This window comes from Eleginops maclovinus, chromosome 20 (assembly GCF_036324505.1).
Source record: "Eleginops maclovinus isolate JMC-PN-2008 ecotype Puerto Natales chromosome 20, JC_Emac_rtc_rv5, whole genome shotgun sequence".
NCBI classification, from domain to species: domain Eukaryota; kingdom Metazoa; phylum Chordata; class Actinopteri; order Perciformes; family Eleginopidae; genus Eleginops; species Eleginops maclovinus.
Genome location: NC_086368.1, coordinates 12,470,742 through 12,495,820, shown reverse-complemented (window position 1 = coordinate 12,495,820; position 25,079 = coordinate 12,470,742). Strand labels below are relative to the sequence as shown.

The 25,079-nt window shown below is 40.5% G+C and overlaps 2 protein-coding genes across 6 annotated transcripts in view; both read left to right on the top strand.

Moving 5' to 3' along the window:
- The window catches only part of LOC134883195 (neurexophilin-4), a 103,515-nt gene extending 99,315 nt beyond the window's left edge, over positions 1–4,200 (top strand). For 4 of the 5 annotated variants that reach the window (XM_063911456.1, XM_063911455.1, XM_063911454.1 and 1 more), the window contains one exon: positions 2,817–4,193. In XM_063911456.1, coding sequence (XP_063767526.1) covers positions 2,874–3,638 — 765 coding nt within the window. In that variant the 5' untranslated portion in view covers positions 2,817–2,873 and the 3' untranslated portion in view covers positions 3,639–4,193. Of the gene's footprint in view, positions 1–2,816 lie in introns of all 5 variants that reach the window. The other variant, XM_063911453.1, reaches the window with a different exon arrangement.
- Positions 4,201–5,912: 1,712 nt separating this feature from the next.
- On the top strand, positions 5,913–24,841 carry shmt2 (serine hydroxymethyltransferase 2 (mitochondrial)). Its single transcript, XM_063910952.1, is given in 13 exon segments — positions 5,913–6,056; positions 11,516–11,707; positions 13,834–13,913; positions 15,076–15,276; positions 15,486–15,567; positions 17,448–17,570; positions 19,543–19,682; positions 19,863–20,025; positions 20,330–20,429; positions 21,515–21,670; positions 22,900–23,007; positions 23,150–23,187; positions 23,189–24,841. Coding segments are annotated over 13 exon segments (1,506 nt in total). The 5' UTR covers positions 5,913–6,023; the 3' UTR covers positions 23,279–24,841.
- The last annotated feature ends 238 nt before the right edge of the window (positions 24,842–25,079 follow it).

The window sequence follows — 25,079 nt, the reverse complement described above, 5'->3', positions numbered from 1 at the left end:
TTTAAGTGGATCATTTCAAATTTGAATACATTTGTAATCCTACCTTTTTAAGTATAGCCATTACAAACTTTGGTTCGTGAAAAAAATACTTACCATATATTATCCTACTAAACACCATCATGTTAACATTGTCTTTGTTGTTGCTGTTTTTATCATTCACTTAAAACACCACTTTACCTACACTTTAATACAGCCTCACAGGAATTACAGAGGATTATTTAGTTTATCCCTGCTTAATTTCTAAATATACTCACCTGCAAGAGCGAGTGACCCATGTTCAAAGGCTTAAACCGTGAGCTGCTGTTCTATAGTCAAAGTGAAATTAAATCCTTAAAAAAGCAGAGTGTCAAACATAGACTGATTCCTGATTATGAACCTCTAGATTAATAATTATTTAACAAAGGCAATAAAAAAAAGGACTAAATCCATGCATTAAATGGCTAAATTGATTTACTTGCTAATCTCGACTTTTCCCAGGTAACAGTAGATTTATATATAAATTACTAATTAATTTGGCGTACTATAGCATAAACTAAAATGTGTTTAAATCTACTACGTATATGTCTGTGTGTGTGGGTAGACTTATGTGCAATAAACACCTCTTCATCATCCCGGCAACATCTCTTCTGCTATTGCTCTAAAAGTCACTTTTCACACATTGTACCCTAGGTGAATAGTGGCTGAGGAGGAAGCGTGAAACTGCATTTCTCAAACCGTCAATCTCTCGCTGGTTGTGGCAGCCTGATGTGACCTTATAGCAAACATCCGCTGTTTTGCAAAAAGTCTATAGCTTATGGATTTCATGTCAAAAGAAAATATCTGATATTTCTTCTAACAAATCCTCACCCTTTAAATAGATTTACTGTCCAGTACAAACATATTTCATATTTATGCTAATAGGAAGTCCATCCATTCATTGGCGTCTGTTGGCATTTTATTACTGTCGTGCAACAGAAGAAGAAGAAGAAGAAGAAGAAGAAGCCCTCTCTCCATACGCATCTTTTCCCACTCGATCGATGTTTGTTAAAGTTGCTGACTGTGTATGGATGCTTTTCCCCACTCACAAATACCCGCACCGACGTCAGCCCCTTCATACAGCTGACCCTGAAGGTTAGGTTAAGGTTCTTGGCGGGATGTAGCCGCTGAAGATGGTTAAGGATTATGATGATGGTGCTAGTTCGGGCTCTGTTCGCCATCAGCAAGAGAAATGATTAGGACTGCACCAGCAGAGTGTTAGCCTGACAGATGGCAACACATGGAGCTCGCTGACAGCACTGCTGACAGCGCATTCACAGAACGTCCCCATCTAGCATGCACTGTACACACCGTTTGTTGCTGTACGTTATCTGGTGTTTTTCTGCCATCAACAGTAGCTTATCCCTGCCTGTCAACACCAAAGTCGGCTCACATCCCCAAGTTCACTGGCTTAAAATCACGAGACCACTGCATAGGCATCCTAGCACGGCACCAAAGGGAAGTGAGGTCTGTTAAAACGTTGGCCTCCTAGTCACTGGTCATTTATCAACACCTGTCCTACTTTGGTAATTAATTCCTCCAGTAGTCAATAATCATTCAGTTATTTCCCCCTCAATCAATCTACTTAGAAATCAGATCTGCGGGCATGTTAATGAATGGCCAAAAGAAGTAGATACATTAATTGAATGACTGAATACATTAGGAGCCGCATTGAGCGCTGCACTTTTGCCTCTGCGGATAGCAATATAGAGTTATTATTAGGTTCAGTGATTGATGAAGTATGAGGATTGTTTTGGCACAAACCTGTCTGTTCCACTGCCCTGGATAGAAATGAAGGGAGGCGGAAACTGTCCTTGCATGAGTAGACACAAAGATCTTATCCTGTACTTCTTTAGAAAAGCTGTTTTCATTTATTTCTTTGGTTTGTTTATCCACCAGAACAGTTTAAAAACTATTTCCAAATGCGTCCTCAGGGGAAGCACATGTAACCTCCGAATCGCTGTATTTGTTCTCGCTGTCACTTCATGACAGCTTCGAGCTTGAAGTTTGCATGTGTGCGAATGTGTTTGTGTGCTTGGTTGTGTGTGTTTTAGACTGTGTACATACATGCATATGGATGTGAAAATGGCAATGATGTGATTGATTAGACATGAAAGAGAGCAGGGGAACATTTCCAGTCAATCAGCGCAATGAATAACCACCTAGGCTGTGGATTAAAGGCAGAAAGCTGTCTGAACTAACAAAGGCTCACATCCATTACCTTACATGCAGAGTTGTTTTTCTCTCCGGAGCAACACTGACAACAAAATTAAAGTGTGTTAACAAAAATAGATGGTTTTGTTTTCTTGAATTCTAGAGATGAAACACAGCCACATCTAACAACTTGGGTGCTTGTGGAAATAAAATTCACGTGAGGCAAAGAGTCTCTCTCTGATAGTGACCTAAACAACACTTGAGATTATGATGATGTGTGTAAAATTAAATTGGACAACATGGATTTGTTTTTATTTAAATAATTCCGCCACTTGATCTCGTATTCATGGCTGCAGGTTGCTGGTTAAATCCTAGTACTAACAGAAGTGTTTTAAGACTATAGTTAACAATAGTGTAATCAGTTTTGAAATGAGCAAATTATCAATTTCAAACTATAACCAGCTTGTTCCAACATTATAAGACATTCTTTTTGCAAGTTGTCTTGACAAATTGTGGAAGTAATACGTTTTAATCCGTGCACGACTGCTGCTTTCTGTTCTGGAGAATATTTGAAAATGAAAAAACCTTCGGCCTACTGTAACTAAAGTTTAATTTTTCTTCTTTTTTCTGTGTCTTCTTTTCTTCAGGTCCAAGGGTTGGAGAAGCAGGTGGAGTTCTCAGACCTGGGCTCAGTGGGGTCCGTGATGAAAACTCTTCCCTATGGCATAGGAGGAGGCACAATGGGAGGATCGTCAGGAGGAGTGGTGAAGCCTCCATACCAAACACGTATCTTCTCCACTTCCATCGACCAGCCACCTATGAAAACCAAGCCACCCACCTACAGTGTCTATAGCCCTTACGACACAGCCCGAAATCAGTCCCTGATGCTGGACCAGACAGGATACCGCTCTAAGCGCAAGCCCTCGCTAAAGACAGCCATGAAGACCAAGAAGATCTTCGGCTGGGGAGACTTCTACTTCAACGTCAAGACCATGAAGTTCAGCTTGTTGGTGACAGGGAAGATCGTGGACCACATCAACGGCACGTTCACCGTTTACTTCCGCCACAACTCGTCCAGCCTGGGGAATGTGTCGGTCAGCATTGTGCCGCCCACCAAAGTGGTGGAGTTTGAGGTCGTCCAGCAGCAGCAGCAACTACACCCTCACACTCAGCAGGTAGTCCAAATCCGAGAGACCCAGCAGTCCACCGTCGACCACAAAGAGACAAAGACCTTTAACTGTCGGGTGGAGTACGAGAAGACCAACAGATCCAAGAAGCCAAAACCCTGCCTGTACGACCCCTCTCAGACCTGCTTCACAGAGCACACCCAGTCCCATGCCGCCTGGCTCTGTGCCAAACCCTTCAAGGTCATCTGCATCTTCATCTCCTTCCTTAGCATCGACTACAAGCTGGTGCAAAAAGTGTGTCCGGACTACAACTTCCAAAGTGAGCACCCTTACCTTGGATAAGAAAGGCAGCTTCAAATTCAGAGAGATAAAATTAGAGACAATGTTAACGATAACAACGATGATGGTTATGATGATAATGATGGATATCATAGTCATATTGATTACGATGAAGAAGCAGGGGACAGTTTTTTGCCTCTTAACTGCTGTGAATTGTGGATTTAAATCAAGTATAATCAGAGTTTTGAATGGTTAGGATATGGCTGATTTCTCTGACTTATTTTTCAACTTTGTATTTGTTAACCTCTGTTTTTATTTGCTTTTTTCTGTAAATAATGTACTCAACCTCAGCACACTTATTGTTTTTAGATATTTGTTTCTCAGTGTTATTACTTTTTGCAGTTGGAAAATTCGGTTGAAGACAGCTGGAATCAGAATTATGCCCTCCGAGTACAAGGGGAGCCTCTGAGGCGGCTGTGCTGTGCCACCACTGTACGGCAGAAGTAATGTTATGGTAGACTGACTGTTAATCATCCTCTCAGCTCTACTTTCCCTGGATAAAAGAGAGTTATATGTATGAGAAATGCTATGCTGGATATGCATACAATATACTGTATGAAAAAGCACATTAAAATCTCTTAAACTGTCTGTGTTTTACTGGCTGAATGTTTTCGTTCTGCACTTCAAGCTAAATTGCAGCACAGAAGCTGTTATCTAGCTAAGCAAGCACACTATTATGAATTAAGTTACATTTCCCTCGGATTGGAAATTCCTGTCAAAGCCTTCTTTGAAGATATGTAATTTTTAATTTTCTGAAACATATCGAAGGGAAGACTTTTAATTTTAACTTGAAAACCAACCGTGACATATTCTTAAGATGGTGATAATGTTTGACTGCTTTCGAAGGAGTTGTTAGGTACAGTTATCGAAACCGAGAAAGAGACATTTTTTTATTATGTACCCTAAAACTGAGAAGAGAAATAATTAACGTGCTTGATCGTGTTGCACATCTAAACAAGCATTTTTCAGTTACACTTACACCTGCAGGTTCACTGCTGTGTTACTCAGGACACTGTTATTATCTCAGCTAACTAATAATGTTTACTTGCTTTCTTCATGGGAAAATGCTTTAAGCTTGTGAAAAAAATGGGCAGGATGCCATCACTATTGCTAAGAATGTATTTATATTCTTGCATCAAGATTAGAGGTTAAAGCGAAAACCATAAATCAACTGTGCCACCTCTAGCTTGATTTAATTAAACAAACACAATTGGTACATCTCCGCATAAGAACTATCTCAGATTGTTTCTCTGCTTCCTTGTTCACAAATGTTCCCTCTCTCAGCACAGTCATTGGCTCTCTAGACATTTGAACAGACGATAATGGTGCTCAGAATTTCCTTAGAAAACACACAGTCGATGCTAATTGAATCTTCACTTCAGAATTGCTCAATACCCTATTATGCTTTTGATCAATGACTTGAGATGGAGTTCCAGGGTGGTCAATGTGTCTTACACAAGTTGCTTTTGATACTCTGGACTCGAAGATTGATGAAGACCCTTGAGTTCCCCTCTTTGTAACACAGATTCCTTACAGTGTGGGATGATGAGGATTCACTGGACAAGTTGTTGTGGACAGATCGGTAGGTCTACCTTTTCTCCCAAAAAACACATTTCACATACTTTTGAAGAAAATTGAATATAAACTTGCTGATAACACCCCCGACAGCTACTGTAACTTCACTGAGATTATTGAAGGCGCAAAATACCTGATTTATCAACAGTGTTGGAAGGAGAATATGTTTTACTTAAAAGTAAAAGTAAAGTGGAAAAGTAGCAATACTACATTTTAAAAATTACTTTGTTATAATTAAAAGTCCGGTACTCAACATATTAAGTAAGTAAAAGTGCAGTTGCCTTTAAAATATACTTAAAGTACCAAAAGAAAAAGTACTCCTCATGCATTAATTATATATGTATATGTATACTAGTTACTGGGTTACTATCATGATTATTAATGTCTTTGTATCACAGCTTGTAAAGGTGGGGTTAAATTGAATACCTTTAAATGCTGCTACTGGATATTTATGGATTTATGTCAATGTTTATTTAATAATTGATTTATATTTTGTATTAGCTAATAATCTGAATCTAAAAGTAACTAGTAAATAAAAGCTGTTAAATAAATGTAGCGGAGTAAAAACTACAATATGGCTTCTAAAATGTAATCGAGTATAAGTTTAAAATAAATGGATACTATTCAGGTAAAGTACAAAAGTATTGTATATTTGAGTAAATGTTCTTTCTCAACGTCCTACAATTCCCGGCAGCCCTTTCGGCCGGATCAACGTAACCAGCCGTTGCCAACAATTCCAAGTAGCATTTCTCAGCCTGTCAGCAGTGAGTCGCCTGGCCGTGCTGCTTCTTCCTCTGGCCTGAGACTGGAAACATGCTGTCCTTCGCTCTCAGACAACTCACACGGGTATGTGTATCACAAACAACGGTTTTTATGTCATTGTTTATTTAAAAGGCGTGTTAGCAACTTCCCCCTCTCTGTATGGCTGAACTGTTAGCTAGCTTCACGTTTCAACACGCGTGGGGGTCTAAATGTCCCCCCTGTGCTGTATCATGTCATCAAATGTAAAGGTATTTGTAGTTGTGAACCATAAACTACCATTTCTTTCATCTTGACATCGCATATTTCACATTTTGGCAGTTGTTAGGTGGCCGATAAGCTAGCGTAGCTGTCACTGCACGTTACATAGCTCCAGCTGTAGTGTCCATGTAATGATGCAACAGCGACTGCTCAGTTTCATCATGTTAGAAAACAACACGGAATATCAGGAAAAACTTTAGGTTTAGCTACTGGTGTCTGTCTTTGCGGTTGTATTCACGTTAACTTTACCTACTTGTTTTTATATTTATCAGAATTGCACAGTTTTTTTGTTTTGTTTTCATACTTAAAGGGGTTTATTGAACTGAAATGCTTCAGTAATGGTCTCTCTATGGAGACAACACATTCAAGAGAGGGTTATCAGCCGGTGATAAACAGAAGGACCTTAAATAACGGCCAAAGTGCAAAATACGGCTGATATACAGCAATAGCTCTGAGAAAATATTAACTTATCACCCTGAGACAGTTATGTAAAAGATAAGGCTGGTTGCTCAAAGCAATAGTCATAGTTTCAGCAGTGTTGGCAGATTGTGCAACAAATACTTTAGGGTAGCTACAATGTACGCTTATTAAATATGTATTAATGGTGAATCTAAGCTACACAGTCTACCTTTTACATTCACTTGCAGCTTTTTAAATAGCTTAAAATAATACTGAAACTATAATATTGACCTCATTTTCTTTTTAATAATTGGGTTGGGCAAAAAATATTTCCTGCAAAAGATACAACAATAGCTCACAGTTCCACAATCTGCAGCCATCTTTGACCTTAAAAAAAAACCCCTCTCAAACCAGCTCAAACAAAATGTAAACATTATTACCTTCAAGTATTTATTGAGGGCTTGTAAATATTACCTTCAATAAACATATTTCTTGCGGTGTGTGATTTTTTAAAACATTTAACAGATAATGCTAATGTTAGTTGATCATTTCTAAGTTATATGAAGTTTTATATTTTGACAACTTTTTTGAGACTCAATCAGGGTGACTAAGTTGGTCCATGGCTATTTCTATCCTAATTTTTGCACTTTAAGAAATGACCCATCTTGAAATTGTATGTTGTGCAGAAATAACTAGGCTACCAAGTTTATGCCAAATTCTGTGGCATGTGTGCAGACCTTGTTTTATTAGTCACTGTCAGTTTGTCTGAAGTTTCCTATTAAACTGAATTTTTCACGTGCTTGCATGCTTTTCCTATTGGTGGTAATCGGTTCAGTGTGCATCTTAATTGAATTTCAAAAGGACTCACAAGATTCTTTATTACATGTTTGGTTACAGTTTGCAGTGTCCTCCTCACAGGTTGTGTTAGAGAGAGTGAGTTTACATTCCTGTCCAGTTATTTCAAAGTGCTGCTGACACCAATGTTAGAAGGACAGTTTGAAGCTGTTATTAATTGGGGATTTATTTACAGTTTATTGGTGTAAAGAAGGGAATCTCAACTTTAAGACTTTTTTTTTAAAGGGTAGATCTGTTGCTGAAGATGATACTGTAATGCTTGGAGCAGGTCAGGAAGTTTAATAAGTTATTATTTTCATGAAAACATACCAATCACAACCTGGTCTCAGCTTCAAAAAGGAGAGGATGTGATGCGTTTGTACTCTAATATTTTTAAAATTAATTACTCCAAGATTCACATAAGGCCTTGAGAATTGATAACAGACATGTTTCACTAGTTTCAGACATTTTATAGACCAACAATTCATTGATTAATCAAGAAACAATCAGATTAATTGATAATGATGATCTTTGTTAGTTGAAGCCTTAGTTTAGTCGAGTTTGATACACTTGCCCTTTTTTACTAGATATTTAGATTACCGGGAAATAAAAAAAAACAGACAGAAACTGTCCTCCCTTTACTGGTGATATGAAGTAACTTTTATAACTGATTTTGGATGATTTCTTAAACTCAAGATTTTACAATGCAGGAAAACCCAGTTATCATCTTTGATTTTTAGTGTGCGCTCGACGGGGACAATGAGAGGGTTGTGAGTAGAGGTTCTCTCGGACCATGCCAACAGTTCAGTCCACAGCATGCATCTACACTCCATGAGTCACCAGAGAGCCCAGTGTGCAGCCCTTCCACCATCATCTCAAAAAGTGTTGTGGCGGGATTACAGCATAAATCTAACGTTCCTCCCTAAAGATTGGCTTTGTTGCCGGCATCGCTTAAGTCTTTGATTGTCATCCTGACAATCCTTTGACCCGAATAGAGTGAATCCGCCCTGGACTCAGACTCTGTCCCTTCACGCCTCTTCACCCCGTCCAGATTTCTCAGTCTAGTGTTATCCAGACTGAATCACAGGGCAATTTGTAACGGACAGCCCAGCTATTAGTCAGTGACGGGGAAAGAAGCAACTACGTGTCAGGCTGACGGATGCTGCTGCCCTGTTGACACTTCTTCTTACGAACCTTACATATCTTGTTTTTTTTCTCTCTCTGCTGTTTCTTCTCTCCGGTCCCTTCTGTTTTGCTCCTGTTACCTGGCTGATTGTTGTTTGGTATAGCCTCTGATGGACAGCAGTCATCTGTAAAATTGACTCGCCTCAGGAGCTGCTCCAGGAAACAGAAGAAGTAATGCCACACTAGTATTGAGGGACTGATTCTCTTCTTGCCCTTTCTTCTTCTCTGTTGTTGGTCTTTGGGCCCAGATGTTTAACTGGAAAGGTAAACTGCCAACAATTACCTTAGCGTTGTCACGCAGATGCCGTGCATCTGTGACTCTGCCATCCCCTTGTGCTCAGCGCAGAGTTTGATGTGGCCTATCCCGCCCCCTTTTCACAGCACAGTTTTCATCAAGTTCACCTTCAAACGACAGCATCATCTGTCGCCCTAAAAATAGTCCCACTCTGACATATTTGGTGCTTGTATCTTGGCTCTCACTTTCCTTGGATGAGTTTACCTTGTGCTCATTAATTAATCTCTCGTAATGATCAGGGCTGGGGAATGAGGCAGGACAGTGAAGAGGCACACCTTAGGGGCTGACCTGTGTGTGTGTTTACGCTCAGTGCTGTCTCATTTGGACACCGTTGAAATGATATCGAAGAAGAGACATAGGGATAAAAACGCCACATGAATGCTAGTCAGCCGAGTGTGTTAAGCAGCCTAGAGTGACAGGATGAGGATGGGAAAAGAAATCCAGGGATGGAGGTGGAGGCGAGGAGGAGGAAGAGGAGGAGGAACCTTGTCTGTTTTGCAGTCTTGGAAAGCATTATACCCATGGTAGCGTTAGCTTGCTTGGGGTTTTCCTGCCACTGCTCTCCCTTTCCCCGGCCTTGGTGAGTCCCAGCAGAAGTGCAGACAGCGAAGGACAGTTCCCGTCAACATTTAATGACCCGTGTGATTTCTCAGCGAGAAACTCGTCCTCAGAGGCTGCCCAACCTGTCTCCCCAGGCCCTCGTCTCTTCCAAAGCACAAAGGGAGGGGCCTTCTCCCCCTGCTACTGGTGACAGAAGCCCAGAGTAGTGACTGTTAGGGATCGGCCATTAATATGCCAGTTGTCTCCCCCCTTGTGTCTCACTACTGCCCCCTCCACCACCCCGGGGAGCAGATGAAGAGGAGCAGTGGAGAGGATGGGCCTTACAGCGATGCCCTGGATAGACTATCTGCCCGTTGCTCCTCAGGATAAAGTGCTCTTATTAGCTTCTTTTTTTTTTTTTTACAAAGGATGTGGAATTATGAGGCTATGGCTGGTCAGCTTTTATTATTTCTTCCCAGCATTAACGCTCTTAATTGTTTTTCTTAAACAATCTCCAGTTACTGCAGCTGGTTCACAGTGCAATAAAGCCGCTACAAAAGATGAATTACCTCAACATTTCTTACACCACATGGAATAAGGGTAAATTGCATTTTTCGTGTTTTTGTTTTTACAAATCGGTGTCCTCAACCAGTACTGAGCATTGTGTTAATTACTTTTTAATGGCGCTATTAAAGGGAGGTTCTCCCTCTCAGTCCTGCACACCTGTACACATGATAACTATGGGTTGGCCGTGGTGGGATTGATCTCCACAGAGTCCTCGTCATATTGCTGATTAAATGATGGGAGAGGGCCAATTTGTTCTAAATGCAATCAACCTGTCAGGGATTTTTTTTCTTATTTTTGGAGTGTTCTCCCACACAGTGCCCTCGCTGGGTTCATGCAGAGATCTGAAGCATAGAGGCGAACACGTAAAGCTTTATTACATGACCATCATTTGTGGCCTGGAAAGGTTTTATGTGTAAATGGCAGTGAAAATAAACTACTGAATGGAATACAAAGCCAGAAATGTAGTGTTTTATTATCCAGGCATAGTGCGTATAACAAACAGGGTTGTACACTCATGTTTGACTCTGAAAAAATGGGAAAGACACTGAAAATTGAATGGACTCTGCACGCTCACATGATCGGGCATTGCAGCAGCAGCAGGAGAACTGGCAGTCCAGATTAGATAGCAGGAAGTGCTGAATCTGTTCTCTATGTTCCTCCTTCGGTACACTGAGGCTGTAAAAGTCGCTCCCTCAGTTTGTAGAAGTGCTGATAGAGGCATAATTGGACAACCGTGCTGATTATTGATATCATGGAAACACGCCAGTTTCTAATTATACCGAGCTACATATTAGAGAGGAACAGAGAAGGGGACTGTCTTCTTATTTATATAGGACAAATCAGGCTGTTAAATATCTCTTGATTTCATTCCAATTGCTTTTTTGTGACTGAAGCCCCCAGTAGTTAAATCTTCATATATAATAAGCATCTAAAATACATATTGTTGAATTTTTGATACATTTAAGTCTTGCTAAATGTTCCTGCTAAAATAAAAATCAGCTGCTAAACAAAGACTAAATGTAGTCCTATATTTTTACCAAACTTTTGTAAGCTATGATGATCTTCATTGCAGTTAAATGAGTGTGGTTTAATTACATAAACCATTGCCACTTGTAACACTTTTTTTTTTTGTGAAATCATCCATTATTACAACATGTGTTCATGATAACTGTAAACACTTTAAATAACTAACATATAAGGACACCCCCAATTAGTCGACAGAATGTTTTACCATGCTGCTATAATAACATTCTCTATCAGCCTTTGAAACTGGAACCATTTTGGGAGAAGGATAATAATTATAATATATCCTATACCTGGGACGATTGGTCGATTAATCGCCTGAATTGACGAAAATTAGTTGACTAGAAAAATCTTTAGAGGGCAGCCCTACGTACATACTGTCATTTTTGTTCTCAATCCTCCATCATTCCCCCTAACCCTCCTCCTCCTCCTCCTCTCACAGCCACTCTGCCAGCGAGCCCCCGTCCGTCTTTGTGTGCGTGGCCAGCAGTCCCACGCCGCCACCCACTCAGTGGATGAAGATCGCCCATGGACAGGCCAGGAGAGCCTGGCTCAGGATGACCCCGAGATGTGGGACCTGCTGCTGAAGGAGAAGGACAGGCAGTGCCGCGGCCTGGAGCTCATTGCATCTGAGGTGAGTCACTTTCACCAGGATGTTTAACTTAGAGTGTTCCTAAATGTTTCAGGACAGCTGGATTAAAGCGTTCAGCATAAAGGCCTTTATAAGAAGGAAAGTGACATTAAACACCCCAAGCTTGGTTAATATTTTCCTCAGCAAAAAAAACATCCTTTACAAATGTTGTACTGATTGAGTACTGGTTGACTCGTTTTAAAATAAAGACAGTCAATGAAAACACTGAATGCGTAAGAGCTGGCAGCAGCTATCCTGTGTGTTGGCAGTGCAGATCACCTATATTTAATTTTGGGCAAAATGAATGAATGGAGACTTCCTAGCTTCTCAGAGATCCTGGTCAAATGTGTTTCCATATTATTGCTGGCAGGCAGCCCTGACAGAAAAGCTCTTATAAGGGTTATCGGGTCTCATGCTGTAGATAAACGCAGTACATTAGTACAAGACATGATAATGATAGCATTTTGAAATTCTTGCACTGCAGCATGTGTAAATCATTGTTTCTTCATGTCGATTCCTAAATCTTTTTGCTGCTGTAGGTTTTAATATTCTATAGCAGTACATTTGGTGTTTTAAAAAATATTTTCAGCAGCTACTTGGGCAGAGAAACTGTGACCCTCTGACTTGAACATACGAATAATAAAACGGATATCATGCACTCTGAAAAGTTCACATCAAGTTGTTCAAACTGAACACACGCAGTGGATACGGTACCCTCTGTACGCAGGGACCCCTGAAACATTTGAGTTACTCTTTGTTTTAATTCCAAGGCCGAATTATGTGAAATTGGAAAAAAAATACCACTCCAAAAAGCAGAAGAGGGTTTATCTTGTGTTCTTTCTCTCTCCTCCTGTCTCGCCACAGTACTTGTTCAGTGGAGTATATCAGCCTCTCTACACACAGCCGGACCGCTGTAGTGTGAGATAAAGTTGATAGCTCTATTCTGCCTCCTACCCACCTTACTCTGCTCAGGCAGGCATTCCTTGAATGAAAAGACATATGTTTACACACACACACACACACACACACACACACACACACACACACACACACACACACACACACACACACACACACACACACACAAACACATAGAGCAAATGTTCTTATTGTAATATATGCACAGTCTTGGGTATGACAGACGGACGCAGCAGAGAGCTTTTACTGGAGCAGTTATCTCCCTTGATCTCTCGGCTTCTATGTGAAGCATTAGCATAACTACACACACACACACACACACACACACACATACATTAACAAAGAGAAGAGAGTGTGGAGACTAGACTGTACTGTTTTGTGACTTTATTACTGGACAGTGTGTTAATAAACAGTACAGAGTGTTGTGTCAGGAGGCCGTACCAAGCGAGGTGTGGATAGTTAGATGAGCAGACAGGATGTACAGTTTTTTAAACAGGAATTCACTCGAGGTTTTATATGTGTAACTAATTACAGTGTACAGTGTTTTAAGGGTGCAAAAAAGTATTGTTGGACATTACAAAATAATTTAGCTAAATAATAGTGGTACTTGTTTTAGTTCTAGTAGGATTTCCAATATTAAGCACTCCAAATAAGCAACAGTCCGCTATAGACATTCATTTACAGTGATTTTATAACCACTCAAACAGATCGTCCTTCTCTATCTTTTCCATCTATTCCATCACAACAGGCAACTCATTAGTGCAGTAGTACCTTCATCTGTAACCGTGTGGTTAACGATGGTGTTGAACGCGGCTTAGCAAAACACAACATAATCAATTAGAATGAATCCTAATTCAGCTGAAATCAAGCTAATAAAGCCTCAAACTATTTGCCCTACCCCTTATGCAGCAAACCGTGCTCACTTAAATTAGTTTTTCTTGGAAAATGCATTGCAAAGGGATTTTAAAAAGGCCGTACCAATGCTTTTCAGCATGGGCAGAAAAGTTTATTACATTATCTTGTATCCTGCAGCAGCGAGGCGATAAGCATTGTGAAGTGCAGAGTGTTAGTCTATGGAAGGATCGTCTCTAGCTGGAGGGGGTATCTCTCACTATCACTTAACAGACTTTAATTTGCAGTCCTTGTCCCTTCTGTCCACTCGCGCCATTGATCTGAGTGTGTGTTTTTGCTTGTGTGTGTTCTCGCCACAGAATTTCTGCAGTCGAGCAGCTCTGGAAGCTCAGGGCTCCTGTCTGAACAACAAATACTCTGAAGGCTACCCAGGGAAGAGGTGAGTGGTTATCCGGCCACGCCCCAGCTTATTACCACTGCTGATATTGTGCGCTTCAGGATATTTGTTACAGATGTGCACACATACACATTCACTGGCTTATATGCTGTTCTCTAGCTTGCCCTCAAATAATACAACCACACAACACATAGGCTAATCCACTGCCTCTTTGCCAAAGATTCCTCAGGGGATACATAGGAGGAATTGCCCAGGCTGATGGTGGCATGATTTCTATTTCCAGTTGTCCTTTTCCTCAGATAAATTCACATTTATCAGCGGCAAACAGAGAGATCGCCTGTTTTTTAAATGTTTCTCATTTGATGATTTTGATTCCTGGAATACAAACTGATACAATCTCCCTCCCACTGAATATGTTTTTGATTTTTGACCCCCCTCCCCCAACATCCTACTCATCTTCTCTTCTCAGTTAGATGTAATGAGACAAAAGGATAATGTCATTGAATGAGTGGATTGTGCAGGAGCCATCTGTTGCTTCTTCATCTGTAATTTCACTGATGAGAATTCTCACCTGAGATGTCCCCGAATCCACTGTGACAGTGCTGCCGACTTAGAGCGGCTATAAGCAAAAAGTGTGGATGTACAGCATGTGAAAGGGGTCATCTGCAGCTCCACTGACCTTCATAGCGAGATTCAGCTCATTGTTTAGCTGTTTGTTATATAATCTTACTGTTTTTGTCCCCTCTGACCTCTTGCGTAATATTCAGCAACGTGCTTCCTGTTTCAAGTGACATTCCCACTGCAGACTGTTGCTTAACACCGAAAGCAAACAACATTTTTTAGTGACTAGCTGGTTAAGCATGTAGCTGCTGAAGAGACACATATTTCCCTCAGGAGTTAGTAGAGACCAAATAAAGAACTAAACTGATCAAAATTGGATTTTGAGGCCAAATTTGTTCAAATGAATGATAATGGTACCCTGTAACTGCTCTATGTGTAAATGGGCAACTGTACACTAACCAGTTTGCGATATGACCTTAAAAGGTGATATGTTAGTGTTCAAAACAGGTATTTTCTGCCTGTGGCTTAAGAAAGAGTAAATTATTTAAGGTTTAAATGTAATTATAATGAAGTCCTAACCTGAGCAGTGTATGTGCAAGAGCATCGGTTGGCCTAACTCTGTATTTTGTTTCTCTGCACTCAGATACTATGGAGGAGCAGAAGTGGTGGACCAGATTGAGCTGCTGTGTCAGAAACGAGCCTTGGAGGCCTTTGACCTGGACCCAGCTCTGTGGGGAGTCAATGTCCAGCCGTACTCCGGCTCCCCCGCCAACTTTGCTGTTTACACCGCCGTGCTCAATCCCCATGACCGCATCATGGGCCTGGACCTGCCCGACGGAGGACAGTGAGTAATAACTACTGCTTTCTCCCCATTACACACCTGCACTCCTTCACTTATTCTATCTAACACTGTTTGAAGCTGTCCTAGTTTATTTGTTGGTCAACACTAGTGTGCCATCTGCACCTCCCTTAATCAAATAGTTTGGAATGTAATTCAATATTCATGCTATTTTTTTTTTACGTCTGTTTACATGTTCTTCTGTTTCACTCCAGTCTCACCCATGGCTACATGTCTGACGTGAAGAGGATCTCAGCCACCTCTATCTATTTCGAGTCCATGCCTTACAAGCTAAACGTAAGTAGAGACACACACTACTGATATCAACTGACATGCTGGGGACTTTCTTATACCAGTTAATAACGGGGCACAAGTTAAACCAGAATGGGACAAAGTGTATATGAAAAGATTTGAACGGGTTAAATAATGTGTGGTTTTATTTTGGTTGCATGTGTCTAAATATGTCTTATCCTCTTTCATTGTCAGATAAGAGGGTTTTTCTTAACTCCAATATTTAAACAACATAGTCGCTGGCAAGGTTTTAGAGTCAGCTGTTTCTCCGCTTGACCTTTGACTTGACCTCCACATGAACCAGTTCTGTGGGTCAGAACTGCCCATATGCCGGGGCTGCAGGCTTCTCACTACTGCAGCATTCTGTCTCACGCCTTTCAGTTGTACTGTTGATCATCTCTTGTCAGTTTCTTTCCTTCATTTTACAGTTTTGTTTACAGTTAATGTTTGCACGAAAAAAACAATATGTTGTGTACGTTTGTTTTATGCAATCCTTAAATGTCACTGTAAAGGTCACAGGGAAACTGAAAAGACTGCACAAGACCATTGTGCCACAGTATGACCAAAACATAAAGCATATTTTCTGCTTATAGTAAAACATTTTTTGATTAATGTTGCTGTCATTAGGTTGGCAAAGAAGTTTCAAATGACTATCTAAATTAATGCCAGATATTTTAGTCTTAAAATCTTTTTGAAAAACAATTCAATGACAGGATATTGATTTAAATACACAGAAAATCTAGGGTAAGAAGCTGTAATCGCTTTTTTGGGGAATCCTGTTTGCTTTTTGGCCCACACAGGTAAAACACAAGGCAGTGTGGGTAGGGATTTGATAGGAGTCTAAATTAAGAAACCTTAGCCGACAGTGCTTGCTATGGCCTCTTCAGTCACAATGCAAACGTGCAGTCCTTTACGTTAGCACTGTTTGTGAAACATTCAAAGTGCTTTCCAACTAAGTACAAATCATGACGGCCGGGATCCCTCCGATGCAGGCCTGCCTATATTAGTGTATAGCATTTTATTCCGGGGGTCATAGTTGTGTGCTGGGGTTGGTAGCGGCTGATGGATGGCCCTGAGGGTCTGCATGTCCAGACCTGCTGATGTATGGGCCGGCAGCACCCCTCTGCGAGAGAGATAATGGGAAATCGACAGGCTGGCCAGCACCACTGGCTCTGTCTTCTCAATGAGCAGCGTGATGGAGTGAGGGGGCACCCATAGATGTGCTCTGGAGATGGGAGATTATCAGGTTGTCTAAATAAAGCTTTCCCTTCTCGTCTTTTCTCTTCTTTTTCTTGTCTGTGTTTTGCTTTATCCCTTTTGTCTTTCACTTCCTGTTCTTTGCTGCTGTATGTCCCCCTCATGTTTGGAGTACGGGGGTGTAAATGCAGGATTAGGCACGCAACACACAGGTCATTTTACATTCCAGACTGACTCATTTTACAAGGCTCAGACATGCATGCCCTGAATAATGGATTTCTAACATATATCTCAAAGTGCTTATTTCAAAGACGAGAGCAGATAACTTCTCCAACCCAACCTCTGATCTGTTCAGCCTCATCACACCAGTTGAATAGACCCTTGAAACGTTGAATTAGGATAAGTAGGGGTGCTTTGCTGCAATCTTCTTCCTTGATATTATAGGTTGAAATGTCTCCTTTCGATAAATCCCTTCCTGTTTTCAAGGTAGCCAAAGTACTTCAAATGCATCCGCTTCAAATGAGCTTCAAATGGAAATAAAATCTCTCTTCCGTGTTGATATGTTTGCTCTTGATCCTCAAGATATCTGAAATGTATCTCGTGTTCCTTTTTTTTTGCTCCTGAACCTTACTCTCCACTTCTTTTTTCTTTTTTCTCTCTTCAATCTGTCTCCCTCTGTTTCTCCGCAGACTGCAACAGGACTCATAGACTACGACCAGATGGAGATGACGGCCAAGCTGTTCCGGCCCAAGCTCATCATTGCTGGCACCAGCGCCTATGCCCGCCTCATTGACTACGCCCGCATCAAGAAGGTGCACGGAAAACTCTCTCCATATTCAAAACTCAACCAACTTTTGTGTGTGGGGTAGTGTTTTTCTCATCCTCTCCTGCGTCCAATGTTATGAAGGTCACACCAGTTTTGTCCTCAGTCAACTTTTTCCACTGCCGTGTCAGGCACACCTGCTCCTCTTACTGATAGCCAGGATTGCTCCAGACTATATTTTTAATAATTTCTGTCCACACTCAGAGGTAGAAGAAGTGCTCTGGTCTCTTAGGTAAGTAAAATAAATAATCCAGCAGTCTAAATACTCCTGCATTCAAATTTCTACTTCTAAATGATTAGTTCCCTCAGTAGGAACCTGTTTGCTGAAAACACTGAGAACATATCAAAACACCAACACTTTTTCTGCTCTTTCACACTCGCGCTCAACATCACAGATGCTCTCCGTTGCCTACTCATCCGAACTGCACGTGGCTTCACGCCGCTGACTCGCGCAAACACTGCAGCAACTTTTAACTGCACTTCACCGCTCTCTCAGGCAGCGCACAAGAGGCCCCTTTATCTGTTTTGTTATACCAACCCGCGGATTCACTTCATTCCCTCCCTTTGTTGCAGAGCCTCACTTTAGCTAGTACCATCGGATGGAGTGTCCCTCCATTACAGAGCTGTGTTTTTATTAAGCACCATAACTACACTGCCACTAGGCCTGAAGTGGGGCCATATTTCCCCCTGGCATGTCTCTGTGGAACTCTTCACTGGTTTATGGCAGCAGGCAGGGACCCTCTCCAGGTTTTCAGTGTTGTTACCTAGATTGGAGCAGGCATCTTTTTTTAAATCTGAAATTTGTTTCACTATCAACGTTCTATCAGCTGCCGCACATCACCCTCTCGTGTTCTTTCCCCCCTCCAGTAACCCTGCCATCCTGCTGCCTTTTTAATCTAATAAACATGTGCTGATCCAGTTTAGATATGGGAGCAAGGAAGATTGTCGTGATAATGAATATTAATTGGAGCACTAAAAAAGATTGTTTACTGCTCTGATCCTTCGCCAACGAGTCATTTGCATGTTAGCAAGCTATTTATTGTGTGCCTTTTTCAATAAATGCTGGCAAGAGACACCAAGGATTTATTGAATTACACTGTAATACTCCGGGCCTCTGAAGACTGCCGAAGAGTGTAATAACACCAGCTCAGATTTGAAATATATGCCTTTTGAAAAGATAGGTAGTGCTTACAAATGTTGAGTTATTCTTTAAATGTTAACCTTGGGGATAAAATGTAAATTATTGGAGCGAAGACTTTCTATCTCACTTTCTTGTATCTCAAATTTCAATTTGAAACATTCAAGTAAAATATGGAGGATCACTTATGACAAAAAGGCAAGTCTAAATATGTAGTTAGGTTTTATAGTAACTATTATAGTTTATTTTACAAGTGTATATATCAAAAATACTACATGCATATACAGAGAAGTTAATAAATATTTGCTCTGTGCTCCAGGACACTTTAAATTAAACAGTGACTGAGGCTGAAGGGCCAACTTTCAGTTTGCCAGGGGATTGAGTGCGTTCAAATCTATATCTATGACTCTCACCTTTTTCGAACATCGCCCCCATATTTTAAAGATACTGAAAAGGTACCTGGAGAGGTTTGTTAAGCCAAACACTGGAATGTTCATAGCAAGCTAAATCAGTCACCTTAATATAAGGTCGATGGCAGGAACACATCTGAAACAAGCAGGAAGTGAACAGGGCTGAAGAGCGGGGTAGACTTCAGGCGGTTAATGACTTTTTAACTCTATTGGACATATTCTGAACTTGTCTCTTGTCTATGCAAAACTAGGGCCATTATTCCAACACTGTTACTAATCTTATCACTTTAAGTTGTATATTTTATAACAATTTAAGGTCTTGTATGTAATCAATTTAAAACTAGAGATTTAAAAATAACTTCCAGCCCCATGTTGTACCTTTGAGTCCTAACCATGTGTTTGTTCCCCCTCAGCTGTGTACCGACATTAAGGCCTACATGCTGGCTGACATGGCCCACATCAGCGGGCTGGTGGCAGCCAAAGCCATCCCCTCTCCCTTTGATCATGCTGACCTGGTCACATCCACCACACACAAGTCCCTCCGCGGAGCCAGGTAAGAACTAGAGGTATATAGCCTCTTCACTGAGCAACAGGGAAATTATGACTTGTTTTTAAGGGTAGTAATAGTAGTCAGTAGACGGCTGATGTCATACAGCTGGGGACAAATCAAAAACCCATGGATGACTCCTTGTTTGTTTTTTTAGAGAAAAGTCAATAAGTCTGTTCTGTCCAGGGCTGGCCTTATCTTCTACCGCAAGGGTCTGCGCTCGGTTGACAAGAAGGGGAAGGAGATCATGTACGACCTTGAGGACAAGGTCAACTTCTCTGTGTTCCCCTCGCTGCAGGGCGGCCCTCATAATCACGCCATCGCTGGTGTGGCAGTGGCACTCAGACAGGTCAGCTCAGCACACAAACACACAATTTCAATTTAGAAATGTATTTGTGTTGATGTAACAATGTATCACCACGGTCTGCTATTTCCTATAGACGTTTAAAAATGCTTAATCGCATTTTGCAGTGAAACTAAATCTTACCGCTGAGATGCTTTCGTACAACTTCCAGAACTATCTGGATGTTAAGGCTGTGCAAGGCAGCTATTGACTTGCACCAATTGATGTTTAGGTAGTCAAAAACTAATTCTTAAAACCTCATTAATAATTTCTTGGCCTCAAACTTAAAATATTGGTATTTCGTTTCCAGACACTGTCTCCCATGTTCAAGGAGTATATCGGCCAGGTTATAAGGAACTCCAAGGCTATGGCTACAGCTCTTCTCAGCAAAGGGTACACCCTGGTATCAGGTAATCTGATTTGTATTTAAGCATTTGTTTTGTAATTCCAGGGAGACACTGGCACTGCAAACAGCAGAAAGAAACACAGAAGAACACACAACACAGTCAATAAAGAGAATGTCCTGTCACAAAATGCAAATAATTCAACAGAAAGGCATTTAAATTCATGATGTGCAAATAGGCTAATGTCAGTGCAGCTGTCCTGTCAGTCAAGGGACTAAAACCAGATGAAGGTGGTCACTTTCTGGTAGTGAGCAAGTGCTGGAATCTCGTACTGCATTTAATTTGCTGGCCTCAGCTCTTTTATGATGCATGGCCTTCAATTTATACCCTAAAAAATACAGACTTGTCCTGTGCTTACACTGCATTGTGTGCATGCTCCTTTTTTCAATTCCTTTTTAGATATGTGCTAAAAAAACAGAAACAAGGTCACAATCAATAGCTCACTTGTAAAAAGGATTTTGTATTTACTCAAATAAGCTTGTTCTATTAACAGCTGAATGAACATGTTATAGAGTTGTGTTTAATGCCCAGTTTCCAGTTTGTTATTCACCTTTACCTCAAACAAATGCAGTCTTATAAAATAGGCCTGTAGTAATTCAACATTTGTGATGATTATGTTTATTTTTTGGCGACACTATTTTGGTGAGGTGTTGATTAGAATGTGTGATATAAAAGTCTCTTTCTCTGTAAAACACAGTTCAGCAGCACCATTGACTGAACCCATGGAACTGTTGTATTAAACTTGATTACCTTTAGTTGGTTAATATCCTGCAGGCCCAAAGTACGTTTTGCTTAATCATGATGGCAGTCAATCAGTGATAGTTTAGTTAACTATGAAAATAAAGCAGATATGAAGACAAACACGGACAAATGCATGAGAAAAAATCAAGCATTGGAGGCACCAATAACAAACTACCTAACGATAATTGAGCTTCATCATTAACTGCTTTCAGTTTCATACCCTACAGCTATCAAAGAACATTACCTCATCATAAACTAAAGTAAAGGTTTGAAAGTGAAGTTTGTTTCTACGAAGCCTCAGACTTTCCTGCTCTTAGATTTGTTTTTACAAAAAATGTTGAATATTTCAGATGGGACTGATAACCACCTTGTCCTGGTTGACCTGCGGCCTAAGGGCATCGACGGAGCGCGGGCCGAGCGGGTGCTGGAGCTGGTGTCCATCACTGCCAATAAGAACACCTGCCCCGGGGACAAGAGCGCGCTGACTCCTGGTGGCCTCAGGCTAGGTAAGGAGCAGCTTCACTCTACATTACATTTAACTTGACTAAGACCAGCTCTGTTTGACTTATTATTAGTAACCACAAAAAGTATGGTAATCTGTATATTCAAGATTTTAACCTAAGTAACATACTAATGGTGCGTTCACACCGGACGCAATGCAAATATTCGCATCGATCCTATCGCTCGAGTTCACCGCGGCTGTCAGTTGTGTACCTGCGCCTTTCAAATACTATGGTAGATACCAACTACATCAAAATGAACATATTTTACCGGGATTTAATTGTACTACACGTTTAATAATAATGCTGAACTAACAACACACTGATACCGGTTTGTAAAAACCATGAATTAATGCTTTACCACGTCTCTTCACAAGACGGCAGATGAAAAACCCTTTGAAATATGTGTTTTTCGAATGGAGATCGGATCAATCGGGCACACACTCACAACATCATGCAGACATAAATAAAGCAGCGACTGTATTCACCATGCCATAGACAGTCTGTGTTTTGTACATATATAACTTTTCTCCAGTTTCTGAACAAACATGAGGAGCTCGGGGCTCTGTGTGCTAACGGCTGATGTTTTGGTTTACTGATTCAACGGCAGGCTGAGATCCGTACCGCTGATTGGTTAACGCGAGAACACGTTAGCGCCGCGGCGTCCTCTTCATGCACGCCGCTGGAGCGAATCCGCGTCTTTACATAGACTATACATGTAATCGCGACGAGCCCAAAAATGCACTTGGGTCCGGTCTGAACGCACCATTAGGGTCTTTGCAATATATTTGTGTTGAAATGTTGGTCAGCTTTTCAGCAATTTGTGTCACGTATTAAACTAAGTCAAGTTTTTCTTTGTAAAATATGCTTTGCACTTTACTTTGCATCCACTTGCCTTTATTATTTGCCATTTCCCTCACTGTGTGAAAATGTAGTTCTGCATATGGAAATGAGTCAGCCACCGATTGAGCCACAAGCACTGAGCAGATCATGGTTTATTAAATATGTTTGTGTTTTTAATCATCTTCCAGGAAGTTCAAGAGCTCCACATCTACGCTGCCACATTTATAGCATTGTCTTCAGGCGATTATCGTTTTACCTTTTTAACCATAGGGTTCCTAATGAACGGAAATGCAAAAAACTTTATTAAGGAGAGTCCAACCTGTAAAAGCGAAAGGAACCACTCTTTACTTTGTGTTTTAAGATGCTGATTTTGTGTTCTTCTTCCTTCCCAGGTGCTCCAGCCCTGACATCCAGACAGTTCAAAGAAGCTGACTTTGTGCAAGTTGTTGAGTTCATGGATGAGGGCTTCAAGATTGCCTTGGACGTCAAGAAGAAGACAGGTAAGCACGTAGTTGTTAGAAAGGCAACAAAAGTACAATTTGCTGAATGTTATATTAAATTATTGAATGCTCAAACAAATGTAGCAAAAAGGAAATCAGAATATGCTGAGCTTCCGTCTCTCTATTCTGCTGTCTTCTCCAGGAAAGCTCCTGGACTTCAAGAACTTCCTTCTCCAGGACCCGCGAGACCGTGGCTCGCATTGCCAGCCTGCGCCATCGCGTTGAAGCCTTTGCCAGGCCCTTTCCCATGCCAGGCTTCCACGACCATTAAACCAACCAACGTAGAGTCTGAGGGGCTGTAACAGCCAGTCAGCAGAGAGCTGGCTGGGCAGGAGTGTGCCTGTGATCTGGAGGACTCCCTTTCCTCCAATCACATCTGGAGGGTTTTTTTATATTTGTTTATTGCAGTATTCCATCAATCTGTTCTTGTAAAAATTTGGCCTGGTCGAGCTCAACAAAAAATAAAATGTGACTGATTTTGTAGAGCCGAAGAACCTATTTTCTATTGTATGTGTGAAGATCTTTCTCAGATGTCTGCGTTTTTTTTATGTGGGAGAAAAAAAGAACATGTCAACCAACAACTCTGTGGCTTGATTAGCAAATAATTTGTTATTAAAATAAGCATCACTGAGAGGTCTTCATGCTATAAGACTGTTAACTAATGTCCCGTATGTAGATTATTAAATTCACATTGAGATGTGTGCATGAAAGCTTTCCTTTCTGTTTGTGAAACCAGGTCAACAAGAAGCCAGGTCATACCATGTTGTGTTGGCCTTTACATTTCTGTAAAGCCAATTTTGATGATCACAAACCAACCCGAAAGGTTGTCAAAATATAATTTATGAAAGTTAGCTCTCTTCAGAATTGTGCAACTTGTCTCCAAAGGCAAACTTTGCAGGAGTGGTCTAAATCAAAGGTACATATATTAATATCCTATAGTAAGGCTATACCAATGAATTTTTACAAAGGGAGTTTCTAAAAGCAAATGATAAAACTCAAGAGATTCAGATAGTAAAACTAAATGGTTATTTGTATTAGATTGTTTTACAAAAGGACTATGTCCACCTCTATCCCTTAATGTTTTTTGTTTTCCATCTGATGACTGCATCATCATTTTTCTTTAGGCGTATCATTTAGTCAAATTATAACTGCTATATATGTTGTAATGATGGATAAATTAACAGATTAAATAACATAAATGTCATCCTGAATTATTTTATACTTTAATTTTAGTGTGTTTACAGAGAGTATATACTTTTCTATGAATTATTTAAAAATAATTGATAATGTAACATCCGTAATATGTTAAGGTTTCCAATACCAGCTGAATTGTTGTACTAGAAGAAGGACTATTTATAGTGCAGTCTGCCTGTTTTTAGTGTCATTTATTTCACCACAGTGTTCAATGATTGAAACTGTGAAGCAGCTAGATTTAAAAAGTGTATTTCTGCTTCACAGATTGGAATTGTTGTCATTATCGCTGCATCAGTGAGGAAGCACGAATTCTGTTTGTGAAATGATCGTACAGCACAATCAAGAGAAGGGTTAGAAATGGAGTGGTTACTTTCTTTGCACAAAACACAGCTTCCAAAGTGAACCAAATAATATGATTATTCACAACACAAGTTTTTGACAGCCAATAGAGTAGATTTTTGCCAAAATTACACCAATAAGTACTTAACTACAATGTTCATAAATCTGCTATTTGACTGTATCATCTCTGATATGTTGCCATCCTTTGTACATCAACAGTTTAAACTAGCGTTCCTTCAAGAACTTTGTTTAAACATTTAGTATTAGCCTACTCCTAATAAAATCAATAATGCAAACAAAATGTGTGTTTTTTATTTGATAAGGAAAATCACTTGTCAAACACTTTGTCACAAACACACCAGGCTTTATATTGTGTCAGATGCAGTCATGTTTATCTCCACTTCTATGAGACGTCTGTTTTGTTTGTTGTGGAGGGAAACACGAGTTGAATGATAAATTCTCAACTTGTTATCGTACAGTAGGCCTATTGATTAGGAGAATCACTCTGAATCAGCGGATTAGTGGTGGAGTTGTACAGT